Source organism: Oncorhynchus masou, chromosome 32, assembly GCF_036934945.1.
Source record: "Oncorhynchus masou masou isolate Uvic2021 chromosome 32, UVic_Omas_1.1, whole genome shotgun sequence".
In the NCBI taxonomy this organism is placed as follows: Eukaryota; Metazoa; Chordata; class Actinopteri; order Salmoniformes; family Salmonidae; genus Oncorhynchus; species Oncorhynchus masou.
In genome coordinates, this window is record NC_088243.1 from 51,097,545 (window position 1) to 51,118,794 (window position 21,250).

At 40.9% G+C, this 21,250-nt stretch overlaps 1 protein-coding gene across 1 annotated transcript; it reads left to right on the forward strand.

The window, feature by feature from the left end:
* Positions 1–17,155: 17,155 nt before the first annotated feature.
* On the forward strand, positions 17,156–20,805 carry LOC135526166 (SLIT and NTRK-like protein 2). Its single transcript, XM_064954301.1, has one exon. It carries the CDS (start codon positions 17,720–17,722, stop codon positions 20,285–20,287), a length of 2,568 nt encoding a protein of 855 aa, XP_064810373.1. The 5' UTR covers positions 17,156–17,719; the 3' UTR covers positions 20,288–20,805.
* Positions 20,806–21,250: the final 445 nt, after the last annotated feature.

Below are 21,250 nucleotides of genomic sequence, written 5' to 3' on the forward strand. Positions count from 1 at the left end.
TTGTCCTTAAGCCATTTTGACACGACTTTGGAAGTATGCTTGGGGTCATTATCCATTTGGAAGACCGATTTGCGACCAAGCTTTGACTTCCTGACTGATGTCTTGAGATGTTGCTTCAATATATCCACCAGATTTTCCATCCCCATGAAGCCATCTATTTTGTGAAGTGCACCAGTCCCTCCTGCAGCAAAGCACCCCCACAACATGATGCTGCCACCTCCTGTGCTACAAGGTTGGGATGGTGGTCTTCGGCTTCCTTGCTGAGCGGTTATGTCGATATAGGACTCGTTTTACTGTGGATATAGATACTTTTGTACCTGTTTCCTCCACCATCTTCACAAGGTCCTTTGCTGTTGTTCTGTTATTGAATTGCACTTTTCGCACCAAAGTACGTTCATCTCTAGGAGGCAGATCGCGTCTCCTCCCTGAGCGGTATGACGGCTGCGTGGTCCCATGGTGTTTATACTTGCGTACTATTGTATGTACCGATGAATATGGTACTTTCAGGCATTTGGAAATTGCTCCCAAGGATGAACCAGACTTGTGGAGGTCTACAATTTTATTTCTGATGGTGTCAATTAGCCTATCAGAAGCTTATAAAGCCATGACATCATTTCTGGAATTGTCTACACTGTTTAAAGGCACAGTCAACTTAGTGTATGTATACTTCTGACCCACTGGAATTGTGATACAATGAATAATAAGTTAAATAATCTGACTGTAAACAATTGTTGGAACAATTACTTGTGTCATGCACAAAGTAGATGTCCTTACCGACATGACTCCAACCTAAGTGTATGTAAACTTCCGACTTCAACTGTATATATATATTTTTTAAGCTAAAGATGTTGAGCTGAAAGCCACTGACTCGTGTCCATCTTGTCAAACATTTGGCATGTGACACAGAGTACAAGGAGTGGAATGTTAGCTAAACATAGACTGGTACCCAGGCTAGGAGGGTCCAGCCGGCTGTTGTCAACAACTACAGGCAGATTTTAGATGCAAGTGAGATGCAATTAGCCTACAGAGTTCTCATACTACTCTGTAGGCCACTGAAGACTGCAGTAGCTGAACTAATGTTGATATTCTGAAAAAACCCTTACGAAAAAAGATTACTGCAAATACACTGCATTCAAAATAAAAAAGTTGTATTTACTGCAGTCGTTTTGCAGTAGTACTGCAGTTCAGGTGCTGTACACTGCAGTTATTCTGCAATTACTGTGTCCAAAATACCAGAGTTGACAGCAGTTACTGCACTTTGACTGTAGTTTCAAACTACAATCGTTTTTGTAAGGGTGTTTTGATAACATTCAAGAAGCAGTATTCTGCCAATATAACAATGTGCAAATATTACATTTGTCTTTCATCTTCTATTTTCATTCACAGCTGATAGATACGGTACCTATTAGCATTTTGTGTGGTGTTGCTGGGGCCATCTTGCCAAACATTCAGTCGTCATCCCTTCCTGTATGGTGTCACGTAAAGACAGTTCCCTGAAATGTTTGAAGAATACACGGGGTCCCCCCACCGTTCGATTCAATAACAATGCAAGATGATAAAAAGTAATAGATGTGTATAATTGTAATGCTGAGTGCAAGGTCTTTCCCAATTCAGACATCAGTATCAGCCTGTCTTTCAATCAGAGGACTCCATGACAAAACCTCTACTGACCTCCATCTGTAGAAAAATCAGGTAGAGTGATATTACTCAACACTTGTGATCTACTGTCTTATTAGTAATTGCCTCCTGTCTCTTCTGAGGTGTTTACCAGCAACTGATGGGCATGGCAGCGTAGATAAGCTCCAGGCCAAACATTTGGAAATGTAACCAAATGTCTGCACAACCCACAGCAGAGCATTAATAAGAAGTGAGTTGCGCTAGAGGCCAACAAAATTTGGACATTGAGAAAAATCTCCATTATGCACCACATAACACTTTTCTTAGGATAATTCAAAGAGGAATGACATGACTATGTCTATAGAGACTTTGTGGGGAAGGCATAAGCAGCAAAACCCTTTACCATTGATTCTGTTCTGTTTAAAGAAAGCTATGGTGTCCAGGGCTGATGGGCTGGAATATGTTTTAATTTTCCTTAATGTCTCAAAGAGCGCATATGGTTATGACAGCAAATAGGGTCATAACAGACCACAGAAAGCTGTGAATATAAAGGTAACAAGACTGATTCTGAATTACCGAGTAGAGAGTAAAACAGGGAGAGAGGAAAGAGCTTGTATAAGTTATACACAATTTTAACATGGGTTTTCTTTTATGTCCTCCATAAAAGAGAGAGTGCTTTTCCCAGCTCTATCACAGTATGACTGGGAGGGTGGCTTTGAACTTCTGTAGGCTACATCTGACATTCTTGCAAACGTAATAGGAAGAGGTTTATCATGTGTACTGTACTGAACAGTTAGCACGTAGTTACATAAAAGTATTTCCATGTACCAAAAAGGTTATTTGGGGCGTATCTTTGTTCCATGAAGGAGTTGCCAAAATAGTAACTATTTCTCAACAGCAGTCTAAATGATACTTCAAGACATACAAATAACATGTGTTCCTCTTCCTGGAAGTGTGCTCGGTGTTGACATGTCTGCAGTTCTCAAATGGCTGCAAGCCTGAAATAGATTGCTTCTAAGCTAAGAGTAGACACTTCCTGGCATCCTACAGTTCCACTATAGAAAAAATCTGCGACCGTTTAGTTGACTTAGCTGTGTGAGATCCATTTTTAATTGGTCGCACTGGTGAGAGCTGCACATTCTATCTGGTCACCTCAACCAAAATGCCCTGTATTTTCTTTGCTAAAGAGTAAAGTGATTAACCTCATGATTCCTCTAATAACATTGTCTGCCCTTCTGTTTTGCTTACCTGTTTCACTAGGGCCGGCTGCTGTACTGAGTAAGCCTCTCACACACTCTCTCTCCCCTTGTGTGCCCGTTGTGATTGTATAACATTTCGAAATGCAAATACGGGAAAAAAAACTACTTTGAAAGAAACTAGTTGTCTATATTAAACAGAGGAGGGTCTCAGCTTTCTGTAGTTATAATTTATATTTATTAACTATCATTATTGAGCTCAAAGCACACTGTTTTACAATCAAGATATCTGATATGATAAATGGAAAATGGAGAGCACGAAGTTGCTCATCGGCCATCAGGAGTGCACTAGAACTCATTGCAACGTTTTTTTTTAGGACATTACATTTACTGTTAGATTAATAAATGGCGTATGTGTTATATTTATACTGAACAAAAATATAAATGCAACATGTAAAGTGTTCGTCCCATGTTTCATGAGGTGAAATATAAATCCCAGAAATGTTCCATGAGCACAAAAAGCTTTTTTCTCTAAAGCGTTGTGCACACATTTGTTTACATCCCTGTTAGTGAGCATTTCTCCTTTGCCAAGATAATTCATCCACCTGACAGTTGTCGCATATCAAGAAGCTAAATAAACAGTATGATAATTACACAATAAAAGGCCACTAAAATGTGCAGTTTTGTGACACAACACAATGCCACAGAAGTCTCAAGTTTTGAAGGACCATGCAATTGGCATGCTGACTGCAGGAATGTCCAGCAGAGCTGTTGCCAAAGAATTGAATGTTCATTTCTCCACCATAAGCTGCCTCCAACTTAGTTTTAGAGAATTTGCCAGTACGTCCAACCGGCCTCACAAAATCAGACCACGTGTAACCATGCCAGCCCAGGACCTCCACATCCGGCTTCTTCATGTGCGGGATTGTCTGAGACTAGCCACCCTGAGACTAGCCACCCGGATAGCTGATGAAACTGAGGATTTATGTCTGCAATAAAGCATTTTGTGGGGAGAAAAAAAAAATATGTGGGTGCTGTCATAGCTGAATCAGCATTAGTTAGGTAACATAGATAAATAAGATTTTATTTACTTTATACTTGTCATTAGAATGTCTTCTTTTGGACTATAATGTTGGCAGTTGCATTTTCCTCTCTCTTCTCTAGGGAAAAGTCACTTGGGGCCCAGAGAGGGGAGAGGTCAGACTTGTCTTTTACATGTCTGGTAATAGGCCGAATATCAGAAAGGGAGAAATCAGGTTTGAACATTGTCTTCATAATGAATATATCTGTGAAACCCTGTGAAGGGCTCCAATATGTCTGTACTCCAGTCACTCCCTCCTTTTCCAATTGGGGGGAGGAGTATGGCAGTGTCTGGAACCATTGTATGTCCCCTCTGACGATGAAACTTATCTTTCATAGTATATGACCTAGAGGCTCACTCCTCTCAGGGAGCTTGTCCAGGGGCGGATTGTATTTGAGATGGGAGTATCTAGAATTGCCAATTGATATATGCCATCTAATGTGGTAATGTTTTGGTACTATGTTGTACCAAGAACGAGATGAGAACCTCGTTTAGGAGACCAAACTGAATGATAATTTATAGCTAATGCTGTCTGGCTATGGGATGCTTGTCTTTCTTTGTGAACAGTTCCTATTATCTGTGGTTTGTCATGTCGACTAGGGGGTGGATCTTTGCTATAAAAGAGCTCAGTTGCCATTAAGTTGACACACTCAGGGCTATGGTGAAGCTCATATTATTAAAAGATAAAGTTTAAAGTATAACTCTGACTTGTGTGTGGTTTTAAAACTCTCCTTTCATTTAATAATACAGGAAATTACCACGACAGTGCCCTCCCAGGCCCACCCATGGCTGTGCCCTTGTCCAGTCGTGAAATCCATAGATCAGGACCTAATAAAATTATTTTAATTGACAGATTTCCTTAACTCTAACTCAGTAAAATTGTTGCATGTTTCTTTCATATTTTTGTTTAGTTTAGTTAGTGATCTAGCTAATGTGTTTTCACATTAGGAGGGGGCATCAACCCAGACAGGAAGATCACGTCAGTGACTCAACCCACTCAAGTGACCCCTCCTAGGGATGGCATGGAAGACCACCTGTAAGCCAGTGACTCAGCCCCTGTAATATGGTTAGAAGCAGAGAATCCCAGTGGAGAGAGTGGACCCGGCCAGGCAGAGACTGCAAGGACGGTTTGTTGCTCCAGAGCCTTTTTGTTCACCTTCCCACTCCTGGGGCAGACTACACTCAATCATATGACCTACTGAAGAGATGAGTCTTCAGTGAAGACTTAAAGGTTAAGACCGAGTCTGCGTCTCTCACATGGGTAGGCAGACCATTCCATAAAAATGGAGCTCTATAGGAGAAAGCCCTGCCTCCAGCTGTTTGCTTAGAAAATCTAGGGACAATTAGTTTCTGATTTTTGCAATGTGACATAGATGGAAAAAAGCTGTCCTTGAAACAGTCTTGATATGTTCGTCAAAAGAGGGATCAGGGTCCAGAGTAACGCAGAGGTGCTTCACAGTTTTTTTTGAGACGACTGTACAACTATCAAGATTAATTGACAGATTCAACAAAAGATCTCTTTGTTTCTTGGGACCGAGAACAAGCATCTCTGTTTTGTCCGAGTTTAAAAGTAGAAAGTTTGCAGCCATCCACTTCCTTATGTCTGAAACACAGGCTTCTAGCGAGGGCAATTTTGGGGCTTCACCATGTTTCATTGAAATGTACAGCTGTGTGTCATCCGCATAGCAGTGAAAGTTAACATTATGTTTTCCAATGACATCCCTAAGAGGTAAAATATATAGTGAAAACACTAGTGGTCCTAAAACGGAACCTTGAGGAACACCGAAATTTACAGTTGATTTGTAAGAGGACAAACCGATATCTTTCCAACAGATAAGATCTAAACCAGGCTAGAACTTGTCCGTGTAGACCAATTTAGGTTTCCAATCTCTCCAAAAGAATGTGGTGATCGATGGTATCAAAAGTAGCACAAAGGTCTAGGAGCACGAGGACAGATGCAGAGCCTCGGTCTGATGCCATTACAAGGTCATTTACCACCTTCACAACTACATTCTCAGTGCTATGATGGGGTCTAAAACCAGACCTAAGCATTTCGTATACATTGCTTGTCTTCAGGAATGCAGTGAGTTGCTGCGCAACAGCTTTTTCAAAAATGTTGAGAGGAATGGAGTATTCGATATAGGTCGATAGTTTTCTATATTTTCTGGGTCAAGGTTTGGCTTTTTCAAGAGAGGCTTTATTACTGCCACTTTTAGTGAGTTTGCTACACATCCGTGGGATAGAGAGCCGTTTATTATATTCAACATAGGAGGGCCAAGCACAGGAAGCAGCTCTTTCAGTAGTTTAGTTGGATTAGGGTCGAGTGTGCAGCTTGAAGGTTTAGATACCATGATTATTTTCATCTTTGTTTCAAGAGATATAGTACTAAAACACTTGAGTGTCTCTCTTGATCCTAGGTCCTGGCAGAGTTTTGCATACTCAGGACAACTGAGCTTTGGAGGAATACGTAGATTTAAAGAGGAGTCCGTAATTTGCTTTCTAATGTTCAGGATCTTTTCCTCAAAGATGTTCATGAATTTATTACTGCTGGAGTGAAAGCCATACTCTCTTGGGGAATGCTGCCTTTTAGATAGCTTTGCGACAGTATCAAAAATAAATATTGGATTGTTCTTATTTTCCACAATTAAGTTGAAAAAATAGGATGATCAAGCAGCAGTGAGGGCTCTTCGATACTGCACGGTACTGTCTTTCCAAGCTAGTCGGAAGACTTCCAGTTTGGTGTGGCGCCATTTCCACTCCAATTTCCCCTCCATTCACAACATGCATTCCATGGGACAAAACTAGGTCCAGAGTATGACTGTGACAGTGAGTAGGTCCAGAGACCTGTAGGACGAAACCCACTGAGTCGATGATGGCTCCGAAAGCCTTTTGGAGTGGGTCTATGGACTTTTCCATTTGAATATTATCTGCAATGACTACAAGGTCCAATAGGAATTCGGGGAACTCAGTGAGGAACGCTGTATATGGCCCAGGAGGCATGTAAACAGTAACTACAAATAGTGATTGAGTAGGCTGCATAGATTTCATGACTATAAGCTCAAAAGACGAAACCGTCATTTTATTTTTGTAAATTGAAATTTGCTATTGTAAATGTTAGCAACACCTCCGCCTTTGCGGTGTGCATGGGGGCTATGGTCACTAGTGTAACCAGGAGGTGAGGCCTCATTTAACATAGTAATTCATTAGGCTTAAGACATGTTTCATTCAGGCCAATGACATCAAGATTATGATCAGTGATTAGTTCAAGTAGTCTTTCTTGTTAATCCACATTGTTCAGAGGAGTATGTCTAGTGTTGGACAGATACTGAAAGTACCCTTTTTAGTCAGTAGAGGTTCCATGCCTTTGAAGTGAGGGATCTAACATTAAGTAGCCCTATTTCGAGATGTGAGATACCAATATCTCTATACTCTCTACACTCGCCAGTTTTAGCTTCAGCCAGCACCATCTTCAGATTAGCCTGAACGTCGGTAGCCCTGCCCCCTGGTAAACAGTGTATGATCACTGGATGATTCGTTTTAAGTCTAATACTGCGGGTAATGGAGTCACCAATGACTAGGGTTTTCAATTTGTCCGAGCTAATGGTGGGAAGCTTCGGCGTCTCAGACCACGTAACGGGAGGAGTAGAGACCAGAGAAGGCTCGGCCTCCGACTCATTGCTTAATGGGGAAAACCGGTTGAAAGTTTCTGTCGGCTGAATGAGCGACACCGGTTGAGCATTCCTACAGCATTTCCCTCCAGAAACCATGAGAAAGTTGGCTGCGGGGACCGTGCGAGGGGATTTGTACTAACGTTACTATCTGTAGTTACTGGTGGCACAGATGCTGTTTCATCCTTTCCTTCACTGAAATTACCCTTGCCTAACGATTGCGTCTGAAGCTGGGCTTGCAGCACAGCTATCCTCACTGTAAGGCGATCTTTCTCCTGTATATTATGAGTACAGCGACTGCAATTCGAAGGCATCATGTTAATGTTACTACTTAGCATCGGCTGTTGGAATCCCTGACGAACCATGTCCAGATAAAGCGTCCGGAGTGAAAATGTTTAATGATTTTTTTTTATAATTGAGCAAGGGAAAACTAAAAAGTAAAATACGTAAAGTTGTCAGGTGGCAAAGTAAGGTTGCTAACAAAACAAGACATAAGATGATGTCTCAAATGTATTTTATTGTGTGACACTGTGCCACCAGAGGAAAATGTTAGTCTGGAGCCCTGTCCCAGAGGAGAGCCAAAAGTTGTCTCTTTTATTCACCAAAAGGTGTATCCTCTTGAGAACCATCTGTATTTTAAAAAGCTGGAAAATAGTGCTATGATTATATAAGAACTGATTTTCAAATGACCAAAACCAGCTGGATGATGGGAGTAGTTGGAGGATATTTCTTAGGCCGACAGAACGAATCCAGATTTTTGAGCTGTCTAGCTAAAGGCTGCACATTGCTGTTTCAATTTGTGTATAAAGACACACAGACTTGTCCCTGCTTAAACTTGTGTGTGCATCATGTCCCCAGAGACCGGTCAGACCCAACACTCCATATCAAGCCCTGTCTGCCTGGGACCTTTTCTGTCTCCAATTGATTGCTTTACTATGGAAAGATGTGTGGTCACACAGACTCAAGCCTATAACCAAACTGCTGGGGATAGAGCCACTGTCTGGCACCCTCACACATGGCAGGGTAAGAGCCGTTGTCTGGCACTCTCTCACACACCAGAGTACTGTTGGAGGCTCTGGTTGCATTCTCTCTCAGCCCTGGAAATCCATAGGTTGTGCTAGATACTGGATATCCGAGGATGACTGTCATTACAAATTCATCAACAAACAACAATACTGTCTGGCGTTTCAGGAGCCTTGTTCAAATGGATTACAAATAAATAAATAATTAGCTAATTGTGTTATCTTGTTTCTTCCTCATAACCACTACACAACAAGTGTGCTGTAGTTTCATGAATTAACCTCAATGATCCATTTCAATGTCACCCATTATTGCTGCAGCTACTGTACTGACACTTAATAAGAGTTGTGGCAAAGTAGGACAAAGATCATTGGTCTTTATAGCGAGTTTTATAGAAACAGTAAACTATTGCAGATTGAAATCAGGGAGACAGCATATGAAGAAGTGATTATCTTGTGGCCTCTGAAATTGAAGTGGACATTATTACTCGTTAACAATCTTTTCAATCAAATGGACACCTAATCTATCTCAAACAATTCCTTCTGCTAAATTAATTTATCATAATGATTTGCCAGTTCAGATGGTGAGATGTCTCTCAGGAGATAGTTAATATTAGATTCTGCTGAGCCACTGGAATGGGAGAGAACAACAACCTGGTGTTCTGGAATTAAGTAACCTCTCTCTCTTTCTCTCCCTCTTTCCTTTTCTTTCTTTCCTTTTCCTTCTTTCCTTCCCTCCCTCTCTCTCTCTCTCCTGTCTATGTAGAGAACACTATAATATATTTTTTCTTATGTGATTGAATTTGAATATTGAATCAATTTTTTTACTGGTGCAGGATCGCAATGCTTCATTTTACAGAATTATTCATACCACAGTTTTCATCAAGCACATAAGCGAGGCAAAATGCCGTTTTGGAATGAGATTAAAATCACGTGAAAATGAATTTTGTTTTTGCTTCACCATTATGCGTAAGCCAAAAAACACTAAGGCAAATACATAAAGAAATACAAAACAACAACAATTGAGGCCAGAGTGAATATTGTCTGTTCTGGATTATCTTGTTCTCTGACCTGCATAGTCACCATAAACAAAATTGGTTGCACTTAAGAAAAGAGACAGAGAGACAGACCTCTCAGGGACATAGCCTGTAAAGGAAAGAAGGAAAAGTGGAACAGCAGAGATACACAAAGGTGGCAACACCTGACTCCGGGGTAACAGATTGATGTGTCAAAGCCCTCAATCCATCACTCACTCCCTCTAGCATACAACAGGAAATCGTTCATAGCAACTTGTGTTCAGGTCAGCACTTCTGCAGGCTTCTGTAACACAATTCATCACTGTGTGACTTGACAGGACCACAGAAGTTATGTGTGAGGAGCACATTGTCTCAGGATGGGAGTGAATCTGTAGGAAAATACAAGCTCCTGCCCAGTGATGGGTTAATAAAAGAGAAGTAGCAGAGAGAGAGAGACTAGGTTCTTTCTGGTTGAACTGCTTTGAGTGCTCATCGATGTCCAGTCCTTCTTGAGACAAGGATAGGGTTTTGAGGGCAGGATTTCTGACATCAAATATGTAGAAAATCTTTGGATAGATACAGCTATACAGATTGTGGGAAGTGGCATGTTAGGAGTATTAGACCGGTCTTATCTGCAGAAATGCTTGATTTCCAGTGTTTTACAATCACTTCCACACATGAGGCACACTCAGTGAAACCATTAACTAATGCATCTAATCTTCAGACCAAGTCTGCAAAATTTCAAGCACATTATCTGCTTTACACTCATTTTGCAATTGTAAAACACACTTTTTGCACTTTTTCCATAATGACCGTTGTTATGTTTGGAGGAAAAAGGGGGAGGCTTGCAAGCCGAAGAACACCATCCCAACCGTGAAGCACAGGGGTGGAAGCATCATGTTGTTGGGGGTGTTTTGCTGCAGGAGGGAATGGTGCACTTCCCAAAATAGATGTCAACATGAGGCAGGAAAATTATGTGAATATATTGAACCAACATCTCAAGACATCAGTCAGGAAGTTAAAGCTTGGTTGCAAATTGGTCTTCCAAATGGACATTGATCCCAAGCATACTTCCAAAGTTGTGGCAAAATGGCTTAAGGACAACAAAGTCAAGGTATTGGAGTGGCCATCACAAAGCCCTGACCTCCATCCTACAGAAAATCTGTGTGCGGAACTTAAAAAGTGTGTGCAAGCAAGGAGGCCTACAAACCTGAATCAGCTACACAAGCTCTGTCACAAGGAATGGGCCAAAATTCACCCAACTTATTGTGGGAAGCTTGTGGAAGGCTACCAGAAACGCTTGACCCAAGTTAAACAATTTAAAGGCAATGCTACCAAATATTTATTGAGTGTATGTAAACTTCTTATCCACTGGGAATGTGAGGAAATACATAAAAGCTGAAATAAATCATTCTCCCTACTATTATTCTGACATTTCACATTCATAAAATAAAGTGGTGATCCTAATTGACCTAAGACAGGGAATTTTACTTGGTTTAAATGTCAGGAATTGTGAAAAACTGAGTTTAATTGTATTTGGCTAAGGTGTATGTAAACTTCCGACTTCAACTGTACATACACCTTAGCCACACCTTAAACTCAGTTTTTCACAATTCCTGACATTTAATCCTAGTAAATATTCCCTGATTTAGGTAAGTTAGGATCACCACTTTATTTTAAGACGGTGAAATGTTAGAATACTTCTAGAGAGAATGATTTATTTCAGCTTTTGTTTCTTTCATCACATTCCAAGTGGGTCAGAAGTTCCAATTGACTCAATGTCACGACTTCCGCCGGAGTCGGTCCCTCTCCTTGTTCGAGTGGCATTCGGCGGTCGACATCACCGACCTTCTAGCCATCACCGATCCACTTTTCATTTCCATTTATTTTGTCTTTGGTTTTTACACACCTGGTTTCAATTCCCTCATTACATGTTCATTATTTAACCCTCTGGTTTCCCCCATGTTTGTCTGCGTGTTTGTTCTATGTTGATGGCTGGTACTTTGTTGCCGGGTTCTGTATTTACGCCCATTTATTTGTGGTACCGGTATATTTCACGCACCCTTGTATTATTTCTATATTGGTGTTTTTTCATGTATTAAATACCTTGTCCACGCATCTCAACTCTCCTGCGCCTGACTCCTTTTTACCAGCTACCCAAAGCGTTGACACTCAAATTATGTCAATTAGCCTATGAGAAGCTTCTAAAGCCATGATGGAATTTTCTGGAATTTTCCAAGCTGTTTAAATGGCACAGTCAACTTAGTGTATGTAAACTTCTGACCCACTGGAATTGTGATACAGTGATAAGTGAAATAAACAATTGTAGGAAAAATGACTTGTGTCATGCACAAAGTAGATGTCCTAACCGACTTGCCAAAACTATAGTTTGTTCACAGGAAATGTATGTAGTAGTTGAAAAATGAGTTTTAACGACTCCAAACTGAGTGTATGTGAACTTCTGACTTCAACTTTATTTACAATGACAAAGACCTGACCTCACAGATCGATTAAAGAAGGAGTCCTCTAATGGGTTAAAAATAGCCAAAGATCAATGCCACACGTGTCCTAAATAAAGACTTACATGGTTGCATGTACTGTATATTTGTTATCTCTCGTTGTGTCATACGTGACACTTTATCTATCCTGTGTCAACAGTCCAAAGACAACTTCTGTTATCTCCTATCTTGTTATGTGTGGGCTGTTCAAATACCTTATCAGCTTATAGGATACATCCTGTTCATTAGAGACTACAGGAAGCAAAGGTTTCCCTCCAGAGATTACCATTACCCTATCCAAAGTCAGTTCTCCATCATCACGTTCTGGTCAAATGTTGTGTGATAGAGATGGCTACAACTGAATTCTTTGGAATGTTTAGTTGTGCTGTGTGTAACTTTGGGGCAAAATGCCAAAAGGCACAATGCCACGTAGGGCCTGCCGCATTTCTGTCTATCGTTGGCTATCATGTATTTTTATGACCACATTGCTTTATGCAATCAGATAGTTAAAATGCCAAGCCCACTCTTGCAGTGGTGCATTTGGTAACCATTCCCCTCTGTGCCCTGTAATGAATTTGACAATTGGCCTGTCAAGCTGTGCCCTCACAAATATGTACAAATCCATCTGAATCTATTTGGAAGTTATTGTTATTGTCCTTTGTGTTATTCTATCAGACTATGATTTATTGCGTTTATGACATGATTCTAATCTTAAATTATGGATACGAAACAATTTTAAATAGTGTAATCTCAAACAATGTGCAGAAACATGAAACATGTTTAAATGGATATGAGTCCTTAATCTAGACAGAGTAAACATCATGATCACTGACTGTGAGGATGCAAACCAGCCTAGCACAGTCTGCATTTCACAAATTAATATTCCCCTTATTCCCCGCCATTACATTCATTTGGTTGTCTACCCATTACCGTATGTATACCTAAACGCTAGGTATTTTGTTTTAGGTTTACCTCAGTAATTAGAACATTATTATCAAAGTAATGTCAAAGTAATTTAGTCTTTATGTTGTTTGGACATATGTGAATTTTATTCACCTTGCTTCTGTGTTTGTTTGATTAGGCCTATTTCAGCAATGGCAATTATTGCGCTCATGCAAGCATTTGGTTTAATAGTTTACACGGTCAGCTAATGATTATGATTTTTGTTTACCATAAGACATATAGGTCATGAATAACTCACTTCAGAAATGTTAATCGCATGCTCACTCATTGTTTCCCACACATCCGAAGTGCACTTCCTGATCCTATAAGATTGGGTGCCTATTCATATCCAGTAACAGCTGCGCAGAACGTAAGGTTGCCCTTATAAAAAAAATATTGCAGTTTTGAAACTGCAGTAAATGTTCAGTAACTGCAGTCGACTATGGTATTTTGGACACAGTAAATGCAGAATAACTGCACTCTAACTGCAGTTACACTGCAAAATGACTGCAGTAAAAAAAACGGTTATTTTGGACGCAGGTTTTGCAGCATACTGCAGTAATACTGCACTCGAATTACATTGCACTCTGACTGCAATGTTTTTTTCATAAGGGTTTAAGAAGACGGGAAAAGCTGTCCTGGGTGGCAGGGCGAACAAATTTGGCTCAGGAGTTTAGTTTCTCCCTTTGATATTTTGAGAACGTAGGTCTACTGTATAAGAGCTCTGTATTATTTTGAATTTATTACTTGTATGGACATTTTGTTCTGTGCTGATTTTATTCTTGTGGATCAATCTGGATGCTATATAACCAAGTCGAATTGACTTAACCCTAAAGCCATTTGTCCAGGTCCTTCCTGTAAACAAAATGTCCTTTCGTAGGAAAGTCATTGATATTCATGAGTTATGTTGGGTGATTGGTTGAGCTTTCTTGGGTGTGTGAGGTCACACTGGTGGGGTTTTACCTTTCCACAAACTGTCTGTTGATTAATATAAGCAAGTTGACCCATGGAATAGGAAATCCACGATTTGTTGCCAAGTAATGGCTACTGGCTGGCCAGTGAGCTAGTTATCTACATTTCAGTAATTTAGCTAGCATCCTAAATGCAGTGGTCAGTGTATAAACTTACTATGAGTTGAAAATATTTGTCTAAAAACAAACGTATTGCCAGTTACTGTTGCCCATGGTGTTATCATGCCTAACCAGTAGCTCTTGAGTGGCTAACTGTTAGCTAGCTAGTTGATTACTGCATGGCCAGTGTTAGCGAACATGCTAGCTATCTACATGTCAGTGAATAGCTATACTTCTAAATGCAGTGATCACTGGATAAACTATCCATGAGTTGAACATATTTTGGTGAAAACGAACAAGTAGTCAGTTGTTGTTGTTGTCCATGATTGAACCATATCTAACCAGCTGGCTTCTGATGCCTACAGTGGGGCAAAAAAGTATTTAGTCAGCCACCAATTGTGCAAGTTCTCCCACTTAAAAATATGAGAGAGGCCTGTAATTTTTATCATAGGTACACTTCAACTATGACAGACAAAATGAGAAAAAAAAATCCAGAAAATCACATTGTAGGATTTTTTATGAATTTATTTGCAAATTATGGTGGAAAATAAGTATTTGGTCACCTACAAACAAGCAAGATTTCTGGCTCTCACAGACCTGTAACTTCTTCTTTAAGAGGCTCCTCTGTCCTCCACTCGTTACCTGTATTAATGGCACCTGTTTGAACTTGTTATCAGTATAAAAGACACCTGTCCACAACCTCAAACAGTCACACTCCAAACTCCACTATGGCCAAGACCAAAGAGCTTTCAAAGGACACCAGAAACAAAATTGTAGACCTGCACCAGGCTGGGAAGACTGAATCTGCAATAGGTAAGCAGCTTGGTTTGAAGAAATCAACTGTGGGAGCAATTATTAGGAAATGGAAGACATACAAGACCACTGATAATCTCCCTCGATCTGGGGCTCCACGCAAGATCTCACCCCGGGGGGTCAAAATGATCACAAGAATGGTGAGCAAAAATCCCAGAACCACACGGGGGGACCTAGTGAATGACCTGCAGAGAGCTGGGACCAAAGTAACAAAGCCTACCATCAGTAAAACACTACGCCGCCAGGGACTCAAATCCTGCAGTGCCAGACGTGTCCCCTGCTTAAGCCAGTACATGTCCAGGCCCGTCTGAAGTTTGCTAGAGATCATTTGGATGATCCAGAAGAAGATTGGGAGAATGGCATATGGTCGGATGAAACCAAAATAAAACTTTTTGGTAAAAACTCAACTCGTCGTGTTTGGAGGACAAAGAATGCTGATTTGCATCCAAAGAACACCATACATACTGTGAAGCATGGGGGTGGAAACATCATGCTTTGGGGCTGTTTTTCTGCAAAGGGACCAGAACGACTGATCCGTGTAAAGGAAAGAATGAATGAGGCCATGTAACGTGAGATTTTGAGTGAAAACCTCCTTCCATCAGCAAGGACATTGAAGATGGAACGTGGCTGGGTCTTTCAGCATGACAATGATCCCAAACACACCGCCCGGGCAACGAAGGAGTGGCTTCCTAAAAAGCATTTCAAGGTCCTGGAGTGGTCTAGCCAGTCTCCAGATCTCAACGCCGTAGAAAATCTTTGGAGGGAGTTGAAAGTCAATGTTGCCCAGCAACAGCCCCAAAACATCACTGCTCGAGAGGAGATCTGCATGGAGGAATAGGCCAAAATACCAGCAACAGTATGTGAAAACCTTGTGAAGACTTACAGAAAACGTTTGACCTCTGTCATTGACATCAAAGGGTTTTTAACAAAGTATTGAGATAAACTTTTGTTTTTGACCAAATGCTTATTTTCCACCATAATTTGCAAATAAATTCATTAAAATTCTACAAAGTGATTTTCTGGATTTTTTTTCTCATTTTGTCTGTCATAGTTGAAGTGTATCTATGACGAAAATTATAGGCCTCTCTCATCTTAAGTGGGAGAACTTGCACAATTGGTGGCTGACTAAATACTTTTTTGCCCCACTGTACCTGACATGTCTAGCTAACGTTAGCTAGCTAGTGTTGGTCGCTGACCTGTTTTATAAAAAAAATGGCTGAGGTGACTCAAACCCTGTAGTTAGCTAACAAGCCCTCCTCGGCAGCAATCTTTTGGGGTCTGGGAAAATGAGATATTTATTTTAATTTTAAGATAAATGTCATTGAAGTTGGTGGTTACTTCTGGTTTTAGGGTTGTCAAAGTGTGATCCAAGTGGAGAGAAATTGTCCGCCATTGTTTTGGTAACTGCTCCGACGGATCTCATGCCCCCAATAAGGTCCAACCGACGGATAATAATTACATTGCCTCTGGGTATCCTATGAAAGGAAATTTTGCTTCCTGTAACACCCCTTGCCCATGAGACACATTAGTTAATCACTAGCCTATACTAACATCGGGTTTACGGATACAGTATTTTCAACCTAACATCCGTTTGCTCAGGCTCGTTCTATGCCTACTACTTTAGGATACTTTATCACAGTCGCTATATAGAAAACACGTTACTCTTTTACATTGGGCGTTCATATGTGTGTGTGTTGAAGCCCTATTTAAATTGTAGAGGTGCGTATTCCCCTTAGTGGTGTGCAAAAAACAAGATTCCACTTATAATACTGAGCTTGGATTCTAAATCATTAAAAATAATAATACAACTGAAGGTTGAATTGAAGATTCATTTTTCATATATTTTATCATGCATTTTGTAGGGGAAATAAAATCGAATTAAATTGTAGTACACAACTTTTCTGAAGTTCCCATTAATGTCGTTAACTCTACAAAAAGGTGTTGTATTCCAATTGAATTTATATTACCCTGTGACAATGTGTTTATTATTATAACATTAGCATGGTGTTTATTATAAACTATCCTACTACTGCTATTTTCGTTAGTAGCCAAGCTACCAGTAATCCTAGCCTGAAAAATAATGCTATTTTTACAATTACTATGAGAAGAATGGAAAACTTTTCTTAAACAAGTATGACATTTGTCGATGCTAGTGACGTAGGGCTGAATTCCTTGAATGTGGGAGGACGTAGAGCAGAAATTCTAAGGCATAGATAGCCCTCTGCGGATGCGCAGGCAGAGGATGCTTCAGCCCGTTATTCCTCAGTATCCAGTCTCTCTCAGAGTTGGATCTCTCAGTGTTTTTATCGAGAAAGTGAAGGAAAACTCCAAGTGATATGCTACATACATTACATTTTTTGTAAAAAACGAAATTGTACTTAATGACGAATGGAATTTCGTGGGATCAAGGCGAGCAGAGACTGTACAATCTCTGTCGCTGAGTGAGTATCTATCTCACTGTTTCTGATTGTGCTGCTACGGAAATGCTTGAAACTGCTGCATGAATGGTCGTGGGTAACACCGGGGATTGCGGTAGGCTACATTGCGAAGCTATCCCCTGACTAACAGACAATGTGCCCACTCAAGCCTGACGCAGAACGTATCCGATGAATGATTCCTGGTTTAATTTGCCTGTTGGGTTGTAACGAAGATCAGTGGAGAGACCTGCGCGTCCGTGCGCCCTGGTACCTTTTTTTCACTAATGTTGTGTTAATTTGGGTTACATGTCGCTACTGAAATTCCCAACTCCAAGGCTCATACAACGTTGATGCTGGATAATTCAGCAACATTGTTGTAAAAATGCTGAACAGCGTTTTGTTGCTCAGCGTTTTAACTGTGACCAGTTTCGCATCGAAGACAGACAGCCGCAAAACATCAAAAGAAATTTGTAAGAACCGCTGCTCCTGTGAGGAAAAGGAGAATATATTGAGCATTAACTGCGAAAACAAAGGGTTTACAACAGTGAGTCTATTTCAGCCTCCACCGAACAAAATCTGCCAACTCTTTCTCAATGGAAACTTTCTTTCAAGACTTAATCCGAACGAGTTTATCAATTATGGTAATGTCACATCCCTTCACCTGGGAAACAACGGGTTACAGGAGATACAGACTGGAGCTTTTACTGGACTGAGGTTTTTAAAACGACTTCATCTCAACAACAATAACTTGGAGATAATCAAGGAAGTCACCTTTGCTGGTTTAGAGAGTTTGGAATATTTACAGGCAGATTATAATTACATCAGCGCCATTGAAGCAGGTGCATTCGGCAAATTAAATAAACTCAAAGTGCTGATTCTCAACGACAACCTCATGCTGTCTCTTCCCAACAATGTATTTCGTTTCGTTATGTTAACGCATTTGGATCTAAGGGGAAACCGGCTTAAAATGCTGCCTTTTGCTGGTGTGCTGGAGCACATAGGCGGCATTATGGAGATCCAACTGGAGGAGAACCCCTGGAATTGCACCTGTGATCTGATACCCTTAAAATCCTGGCTGGACACCATCTCGGTCTTTGTAGGGGACATCGTGTGCGAGACCCCCTTTAGACTGCATGGAAAGGACATTACGCAATTGATTAGGCAAGATCTATGCCCCCGACGTAATGCTGGTGATTCTAATCAACGCGCAATGCAGCCCCCTTCTGATTCCCAATACGACGGCCCCTCTCCCACCCTACACCCCGGTGTCACTCCAACAAAAGCCCCACGGGCCTCCCGTCCCCCTAAAATGAGAAATCGCCCTACACAACGGGTAACGTCTGGTAAGGACAAACAAGTGCTGGGGCCTATAATGGTTTATCAGACTCGGTCCCCTGTTCCCATGACCTGCCCTAGTATATGCGTCTGTACCTCCCAAAACGCAGACACTGGATTAAATATCAACTGCCAGGAGAGGAAATTGCATAATATAACAGAGCTTACCCCTAAACCCTCCTATCCAAAGAAATTGCATTTAACAGGGAATTACTTACATACCATATATAGAACAGACCTAACCGAATACAGCACACTCGAGCTCCTCCATTTAGGAAATAATAGGATAGCTGTTATTCAGGACAGGGCCTTTGACAACCTGGCTAATCTACGGAGACTTTACCTCAATGGCAATTACATTGAAAGTCTATCCCAATCATTATTCGTAGGGCTTCAGAGCCTTCAATATTTATACCTGGAGTACAATGTCATCAAGGACATTTTACCACAGACGTTTAACTCATTACAGAATCTGCAGCTGCTGTTCCTAAACAACAATCTACTAAGATCCCTTCCCGACAATATATTTTGGGGGACTATGCTAACAAGACTGAACCTGAGGAACAATCACTTCTCCCACCTGCCGGTGCGCGGTGTGCTCGACCAGCTCTCCGCATTCATTCAGATCGATCTGCAGGAGAACCCATGGGATTGCACATGCGACATCGTCGCCCTTAAAAACTGGATGGAGCTGTCCAGCACCAGTGTCGTGGTAAATGAAATCACATGTGATTCGCCCTCCAAACACGCAGGGCGGCTGCTCAGATCTCTGCGCAATGACGCAATTTGTCCCGAGCCTAACGAGGTCACAGTAGGCCTAACCAAGGCCCCCACGGTCAGTCCCAGCACCGACTCCACTCCCCCGCTTGCCATCACGTCAACAGAAGAGCAGATACCCGAGATGCACGCGGAGGTGCCCCTGTCTGTTCTCATACTGGGACTGCTCGTGGTGTTCATTCTGTCGGTCTGCTTCGGGGCCGGTCTTTTCGTATTCGTCCTCAAACGACGCAAAGGAATTGATAGCGTCCCCGCCAGTGCTAATCATTTAGATATAAACTCTTTCCACGTACAGTATGGTTCATATAGCTCAGAGCCCACTGCAGATAAAACAGAGACACATGTGTATAACTACATCCCTCCCCCCGCTAGCCAGATGTGTCAGAACCCCATCTACATGCAGAAAGATAGCGAGCAGGTGGCGTACTATAGGAATATAAAAGAGCTAACTTTCAGCACCATGGACCCGAAAAAGTCGGAGTTGCCCCCAAGCCCATATACCATAAGCACAGTGGAACTCAATGAGAAACAATCTTTTGGCAATCGACAGCCGGAGCTGCTTTATCAAAACATTGCAGAGAGAGTTAAGGAGCTTCCGACGGCTGGCGATCAGAATTACAGTTTCTGCACTTTACCGAAAAGACAATTCATTCCTCCATTTGAAACTACTAGACGACACAAACAGGACAGGTTGAATAAAACTGTTCTCTATGGGACTCCACGAAAGTATTATGCTGAACAATCAAAAAATGAACACCCTTTGCTGCCTGGGAAGCTAAAAACAGAACCAGACTACCTCGAAGTTCTGGAAAAACATACTGCAATGAGTCAGTTGTAAGATATGGCCCTACTTACTATCATCACACGTATTACATCGGTATGTATCTATGTATTCCACAAATTGACGAGTCCAACTCAAACAAAGCAACCTAAGCCTTTTTATCTTTTTTTATTTTCCAGCTGTATTGAGTCAACGTAGCCCTTTATGCAGAAAGTTATATTATATCACTGGAGGTTTAACATATTTATTATACTTTAAATATAAAGACTGTAGCAGGTACCGCAAGAACTATGTATAATACGGCTGTGTGCATTTTATACAATATATTTTATTTTCTCTGTGGAAACAAATATCATTTTTAGATGAATAATTGAGAAATGACATTCCTGTATATAATAATGAGTGTGAAACACATGTAAAGGTTCCGTCCACATGACGATCCATTTATTCCAGAAGTGCCTTTGCACTCCGAGTATTTTATCTTTGCTTTCTGCAAATGGAAATTTGCTGTATTTTAAGAATCTTTATGTACAATTTAATTATTTGTCCATTACATTAAACATAATTGAAGAGGGTATGTATGGTAAATAATGTTTTGAATATATAAGTGTCTTTCAAGATGTACAATTTAGCGAATTGCATAAGATTGTATGCTATAGATGAGCAATACAAGTGCCAGAAGAGCAATTACATTTTCACCGAAGCACTTTGTCAAGTCTGAATTTGAGGTGAGCATTATTAAGATTATAACTGTCTGTCTTTGTGTTTGTGTGTGTTAGTTTGTGTGTGTGCTCCCATGTGATGAGGGGTTGGGTGCTTTGGGGGCATCTCTCTCTTTGATGGAATCCATAGACCAATGTGTATTGATGAGGAATTTGATAGGTACTTTTGGCACGAATGACGAATTTATAGACCAAGGGCCCTCACAGGAATACCATTAATTTCACACTTATTATTTTCTACCCAAAAGTTAGAGAGAAGCAGTGTCCACTAAAAGTGTAGTTTATTTATCTCAATATT